At 39.3% G+C, this 7789-nt stretch overlaps 1 protein-coding gene across 1 annotated transcript; it reads left to right on the top strand.

The window, feature by feature from the left end:
- Positions 1-1207: 1207 nt before the first annotated feature.
- Positions 1208-6181, top strand: LOC130580159 (G-protein coupled receptor 55-like). Its single transcript, XM_057377487.1, has 2 exons — positions 1208-1432; positions 4480-6181. The coding sequence occupies exons 1-2, from the start codon at positions 1413-1415 to the stop codon at positions 5471-5473; spliced, it is 1014 nt and encodes a 337-aa protein (XP_057233470.1). The 5' UTR covers positions 1208-1412; the 3' UTR covers positions 5474-6181.
- Positions 6182-7789: the final 1608 nt, after the last annotated feature.

Below are 7789 nucleotides of genomic sequence, written 5' to 3'. Positions count from 1 at the left end.
AGCTCACAAAAGCTCTCACCAGGGAAAGGCCAGGTGAACCCCCTGACTTCAGAGACAAATTGCTCCCTACTCTATTTTGATTACTGCTGAAGAAACAGATGAAGATTTAAATCTTTAATTTTTTTTTCACCTTCACTTGTCTATATAAGTAAGCACAGTGTTCTGAAACATAAAAAACAACAAAAAAAAAAAAAAAAAAAAAAAAAAAAAAAAAAAAAAAAAAAAAAAAAAAAAAAAAAGAGGAAAAAAAAAACGAGAAGAAAAGAAGGATGTGGTTGGGTATTTTGGCACGGTCTATATGAAAAAAACAGTCTCATGCCCTGGACTGAAGCAATGCAGCTGATCTGCTTGCTGGGGTTCAGGTAAAGTAATTCCTATTTTAGTTATTGACTTTTATTTTGCCAACAATTTAATTGCAGCATTGATTGTAGACACTATTTTAAAGTTGGTTAGATGATTATTGCTTATAAAGTTCAAACARTAAGATCAAGTATGTAGTGTCACTTTACTTGGAGCAGAAAGAAAGATTTCTGCTTTAATGMTAAATATTAATCTATTCTGTTGTAATCAAAATACTTATAAAAATGGCAAATTATTCAGCTACAGATGAAATATATGGCAGATATACATGGGGGGGGATATACAGGGGGGCAGATATACAGAGACCTGTTGCTCATCATTGCACTGAACTATCTTACTCTTCTCCAGTACATCCACAAGAGAATAATTTATATCCAACATGAATGATGTTCTAGGAAATAGATATAAAAAAGKATGGTTTTGCTAATAAAGCTTTCATGGTTAGGAATACCCTTAATATGACATCCCAAATCTGTGCTCTCATACAGATTCGTGTGAATCCCAACTAGAGCCAGATGAACTCAGATCCAAGCTGCAAATAGGAAACCATTCATGAATTCCCCTGTGCTGCAAAAAAAACTTAGTGAAGCTATTACTATAAAATCTTGCTGTTCRTTTGCTAGGTCAGAACACCTTTGCTCCTCACTAAACCACAAGCTCCTGCTGTAGGTAAACCCAATTAATGTTTAACAAGTTCACAGTAAGTGGGAAATCCTCAGCAGGAGAAACTGAGAATAAATGAAGCAGCGAWGACACAGAGGCGGGACCAGCTAAGRACACACTCTGTTGWGTACTGTTAATTACAGTTACTGTTAATTATACCACCTTTTGTTTTCTAGGAGTTGTCTGAAACAATCCTAAAGCCACAGGAGATTCCTTCTAAAAACTTGTTGGGGACAAAGAAATTTTCCTCAGAAGACTGGAAAAGAGCAAATGTGATACCTTTCGTAAGATGATGGAAAGGAAGGAGTTGGGAAAAGTAGATCACTAACCCTGGCTTCAGTATTTGAAAGAAATACTGGAATACCCCAGCAAAGAATCTGTTTGCACACATGCAGAAGACAACTCAGTGGTAAGTAAAAATCTGCAGAGATTAATCTGAGAATGACTGAAACAGAAGTAATTTGACTTCCTCTGTGATACTCACAGCAGTGGGACATGGGGTGTAGGAGGCACGCACTATCTCTACAGAAATTTTCACAAGCAAATGAAAGAAATATGATCTGTAAGAAAGCTCTGTATGATTAGTGAGTACCCACTGAGAGTCTAATCAGTGCCTACCRTAGAGGAAAGATGTCTCTGCTACAGTTCTGTATCTTTCAGGATGAGTATTATCAGTATTTTTACTAATAATTTGGACAATGAAGTAAYGATGATGCTTATGAAATGACTGCAAGGTTATTTGTCAATGAAAACAGTTCTTTGGGTAACTCTGAGAAAACATTACTTAGCTGCAAACAATTCCCGTGGATTACTCAAGATGTGAATTTTAGATTTGAGAGACTAAAATGATAAAAATCATCATGTTTTTGATAATCAGACAATTAGCAATTTAAAGGCTGTCTTTTCTTGAAATTGATAATTTTCTAGAGTAACACTATATGTAAYTTGGTGCTATTGAATTCTGAAGAAAATGCATTCAGTGAGCTAGAGATATGATAAAGCAGCACCAAACCTCAGACTTTTAAGAGTCATCATGCACAATTTTCTGATGAATTTACGAGGTCCACTAGGTGCTGGATTGACAGGTGTTGTCAGTAGCCCAAAGTATTTCATGTTGCCTGATTTTTTTTCCCCAGGTAGATAGGTGCCCTTGGTCACAGGACACTCATGGTCACATTAAAGCTCATATTCCCATGTCCCCTTCCCTGTCCTATCCTCTGGTGACAGCAGTATCTGCCTACACCGATCCCTTCTACACACGGCACCAACTCAGCTCTGTGTTTTGTGTAACTTTCTCATCTCTTATGTACCACAAACCTGATTTTCAAAGCAGCTGCCCCACGTTTCTAACTCAGAGAGATTGATTAAACCTCACCTCGATGACCAAACCAAAGTTTTCTCTCTGCTCTCATTTCTGACACATAAATCCACTGATAACATCCAGCTTTCCTTTTGCTRTTTCCTCGGTTCACAAAGCCCAGCTCACGTGGCTCTGTCCAGTTCTCTGCAGGTGGCAGTGGTACCCAGCCCCTGACCAACAGRTCACCCTCACTCCTGCAGTGGGGTCCCTGGGGGGGACACAGCCAAGGACAGTCTCAATGGATTTGTGCATCCCCTTAGTAACCCCCATTCACTATGTCTGTAGTCATCAGCTTTCAGGCAACCATTTCCCCACTGACTGAACAGCCCTTGTTCTAAACKATTTTTTTCTAGTGCTATTCTGTTGTTTCTAGTACACTTTACTSAAATGCAAGTGCCTGAAGTCCTCAGCCTTTCCCTTTTGTGAAAAAGCAGATACTTCATCAAAGATAAGGGTCTGGTAAGAGCTATCAAAGACTTATTTAGCAGTTTTCTTTAAAAATCTGTGTGAAGCTTAGACTCAAAAGTCACAGGATTGTTTTAATCATATTTGACACTCTCCCCTTCAAGAGACAGAGTAGATTGAACTTTTTCCAGTCACCCTAATAACATTCATACTTCATAACAGTTATTGGGTTGGACCTTCAGTTTTATGGGCCTATTCTTTCTATAGTCTGAGCTGGAAAATAATTGTTTCACTGATACAAGCATGTCAAACTCTGAGAGCATTTTCTGTTCAGATACTGTTATTTCAATTATCAATTATTGATTGCCACAAGTTATCCCATCTCCGACCTCTACCACAATGTCAGCATTTCTATGAAAAGTCATGGTATAAGAGTTGGCAAAGTGCAAGGCTATCCTTCTCAGTTRATTTTTAGCAAAACAACTGTTCTCAGTTTCTCTATTTTTTTAAAATATTTTACTCTTGCCACAGACACACACACAAATCTTTCACAAACTGKTTTTTTTTTCTCTAGCAAAGTTCAGCTCCATTTGGTAGTGCTTAAGAACTGYAACTTTTCATCCTCCAAAGCAAAGATTCTCCTCTTAATGAAACTCTACTTAAAACAACTTCACTTACTCCTAAAATTTCTCCTCTTGATCAAACTTTTCTTAAAATATCTTCATTTACTCCAAAAATTTCTTTTGAGCTGCTTGGTCAGCTGAACTGGACTGGAAACTTTAACTACTGATATTTTTCTTCTTTATTAGGACTTATTGTGATTTTGATTTAAAGAGGTTATAAAAAAGCACCTTTAAGGCATAGTTTTGTTAAAGCATATTTTTAAGAACAGTGATAACGTTTATTCAAGACAAATTTTTTTTTTAAAGAATTGCATTATGAAGATGTCAYGCCTTCCATTTGCTGATCTTTGCTGGATTATCTAAGGCAGTCAGTTAAAAATTAAAGTGTGAACCTCAAATTTAAACAATGCTGAAAGTTAAATACAAGTGAGAAAACATGCTTACTCATTTTGCACCTAGATAAAAGATCAGTCTTCTTAAGCTGACCTTTTAAAATACTGCATTGGATATGAGCCCTGTATGAAACTAAAATATCAAATAAATGTGGGTTCGGTAAAAGCACATCAGTAAAAGCTACTGATGCACGCGGATTCAGATATAAGAATAAAATGCCAGCTATCAGATCAACATGCCCTAATATGGGATCATAATTTCATTAATTTCTGTGTAGCAACAGAAACAAGCATAAGTGCTGGGGAAATTTCAACAGGTGTACAAATTATTAAAGAGAGCCAATAGTCTTTAGAGGTTTTGAAAATGGTATTTGAAGGAGTYAGCCTCTTCAATATCTGAATGGGATTGTGTACAGGGGATGGGAATCAGTGGATGCTGACTGCTTGCCCCTGAGAATCAGTTTCCTTTATAACATATCAGGCCATTCAAATTGGAAAYAGAAAGCTCTCTGCTTGAAAGGTTTCAGTTTCCATGATAGACAAAGGCTGACCAAGTGTCCAGCTCAAAACCAAAACAGACTAGAAGTATCTGTGTTCGGAGGTATCATGGTTTGGCTTATCACGACATTAAATGTGAGTCTTACAGATTTCCAACCTGCTCTATGTGTCATTTCAGGGGAGGAATGACCAACAACAGCAGGGAATGCAATTTCACAGCCATCGACAGCTTGGCAAGGACCCTGCAGCTGGGGATCTCCATCCCCACCTTCATCCTCGGGCTGGTTCTCAACACCCTGGCCCTCTGTGTGTTCTGCCGCTTTTGGAGGAAGCAGACCAAGACCTCGGTGTACATGATCAGCCTGGCACTCGCAGATGCGCTGCTGGTGCTGTCACTGCCACTGAAGCTGCACTATTCTGTGACCCCAGCCCCCGGGCTGCTGTGCTCCTTCATAGAGGCTCTTTATTTTGTCAACATCTACTGCAGCATCTTCATCATTGTCTGCATCACTGTCGACAGATATATCTGCATAAGGCACCCGTTTGAAGGTCGAGCTAACCAGTCCCCGAGGCGGGCTGCCTTGATTTGCTGCATCATCTGGGCAGTGGCTTGGACCTGCAGCAGCCCAATGTTCTTGTTTCACAAGAAGGAGACTCTTATATGCTTTCACAACATGTCAGAGCCAACGTGGAGTGTCCCCCTCATTGTTTCTGTGGAAACACTTGGATTTCTGATCCCGCTTGCAGTGATGGTTTTCTGCTCTGCTCAAACAATCTGGATTCTTCTGAATCACAAAAGTCAAGCCAAAGAGAAGGTGGAAGAAAGTGGCTCCTTACGAGTAATTGTCATCAACCTYGTGGTGTTTTTGGTGTGCTTCACACCCGTCCACCTTGGGATCTGCCTCCAGTTCCTGGTGAAGCAGCACGTGATCATGGACTGCAGTCTGAAGCAGAACATCAGCCTCTTCCTCCAGGTGTCGATGACATTTGCCAACCTGAACTGCTGCCTTGATGCCATTTTCTACTATTTTGCTGCAAAGGAATTCCGAAAGAAAACRCACCTGAAAAAGGTTATTGAACTGTGTCCTCTCTTTAAGCCTTGTGCCGTGCAATGGGATTGCCAGCAGTGGAAAATTGCTCCTTGCCAGGACACCGACAGTGTTGTTCCCTGACATGGCAGGGATGGTGCCAGAGGGGGAAGGACAATGTTTTTCCAGAGAATGCAAAACTGTTCCATACTTTTCTCCMCTTTAAAGTTGAAGGAGAAAAAAGYTGRATTAAGGAATCAGCATTAGCAAAGTGACAGACTGACACCAAAAGAAGCATTAGTCTTGACATTATCTACGAAATGAGAAAGGCTTGCCAGCGGAAGACTAACCAGACCACAGCCATTTAACATCAGCTTTTGTTATAGCTGCACCAATTTTCCTTTTACRTATGTGATCAGAAAGGTGTTGCTAAGAGAAAACACAGAAATAACTATTCATAACCTTTCTAATTTAGAAGGCATCCTRGTGGTTAAAAGGCAGTATTGAGCCATTAGTCTGACTCTGCAGAAGTCACTGTTGGAGCTCCTGTGCTTTGGGCAGTTTGGCCAGCCTGGTACAGCAGTGAATCCTCCCTGCTGTAAGCATTATGCTCTGCTCAGGGCTGCTAMGAGGGACAGCACTTTTGCTCTTTCATGAAGGCCAGAATAGAAACCCAAGGGAGAACCAAGTACCAGCAATTCCTGAGCAACAAACTTTCCTGATTACCTTTGCTGAAGAATCATCATGGTTTTCTCCTGCAATTTTAAAATGGGTTTTGACCATGGAAACCARAAGGACCCTTTCAAATACAATTTAGAGAAAGACTGAATGTGTTCAACTCTGATCCTACATCAGCACATTTCTATCAAAGATATAATATAACACATGTAAGAAATTCTTCTGCCTGTCTTCTCATTCTTTCTTGGAGCAGGGKTATTAAGAAAGCAAGCCCTGCATCACAGAAAACTAGAGAGTAACTGATACTCTCTTCTCTCCCAGCTGGGAGACTGGACCAACTCTATCCAGCTCATTCCTTAGAGAAGTCCTTCTAGMCTGTACTGCAATGCTTCTCAAAACCTCTCTGGGCATGTCTGAACCCTTCCTGGTCAGCACTTTTAGACTGTCACAACCCTAATGCCATTTGCAAGTTTGGCTCTGAATCTAAGCTAAAGGTTTCTTWGYTGTAGTTTAAGCCAACCATTCYTTGTACYCTTATTTGGCCATGGTTGGTGCTCTTAGACAGAAACATTTTCACAAAAATRAAGTAATTTTCTTTGCCTTTCTAACACAGCTGTGAAAATAGTCTGAGGCTGATGGTAATTGAGTTTCTGGGGCAGATATTCCCTTTATTCAAAATGCGAAAGGAAATTACCTTCTCTCTGTGGCAAATTAAAAAGAAAGGGGTCCAGTTTTGAAAATACAATTTGCTATCCATTGATTTCCATAGAAATGATTGACTGTGCAAGTAGGCAGCTGCAAATATCTTATAGTGGGCCTAATATATGAACATTTTAAAACTTGTTAGTACTAAAATTATGAACACAGCTGAAGTGAAGGAAGATTTTTATCATAATCTTCTCTGCTTTCTGTAAGAGAGCAAGAGGAAGAGCTTTCCAAAACAGTAGATTTTCTAAACATTATTTGTTACTGCTTTGATCACTCAGAAATTTACAGATTTTCAGTATTGGTTAAACATTCTTCTTTGTACTTTTCACATTACATTTCACACAAAATGAATGTGTGAGAAAGAAYACGTGTTACTAAATAAACTGTACGTGTGAAGTGTATGGTTTGAAAATATCTTTTCATTTCCAAGTTTAACAGCGTTATATGGTTYTCTACCTACACTAGTGGCCTAAAAATTACTCAGCAGCAGCAACTGTGACCCAACACAAGGCTAGGATTATTAGAGTCAGGGCTAATGAAGCAGTACCTTTGACTTTTAACTAATTTATCACTTGGAAAAGGTCATAGTATAATATATAAGGGAATAAGAGCACAAATGCAGGAGGCAAAAAGTTTGTGGGGAGACTCCTKTGTGCACAGGTTGGGGAAAGGTTTGATTTGCCAGGGCTAGGGAGACAAAATTCCCTCATTTCAGTGCTCAGTAAGGGRTAGAGTCCCAGCACACTCAAGCAGAGAGAGACTTCATTTACAGAAAGAAAATAATGTAATTGTCACAATGAAGGAAACAGTAAGTTTATAAAAATCAGCTGCAATAATGGGCAGTGGTGGCATCCACTGTGAGCCACTGGTCTACAGGCTCAGCCTGCTCCTGTCATATATGGCTACAAACCCAGACTACCAAATCTGGAAGTTAAATTGGACTATTTCCTTCAGTGCCGCTTCTTTGTTGGCCCAAGGTATTTTTATATGTAACTACATTTGTCTAAATTTGCCTGTTATATATGTAAATATATATATTTATATTATATATATAATATTATATATATAAAAGAG

Source organism: Malurus melanocephalus, unplaced genomic scaffold (assembly GCF_030028575.1).
Source record: "Malurus melanocephalus ecotype Western Australia unplaced genomic scaffold, MMel_1.1 scaffold_317, whole genome shotgun sequence".
NCBI lineage: Eukaryota > Metazoa > Chordata > Aves > Passeriformes > Maluridae > Malurus > Malurus melanocephalus.
Note: the sequence above shows the minus strand (reverse complement) of the source record. Positions and strands in the feature narration are given on the sequence as shown.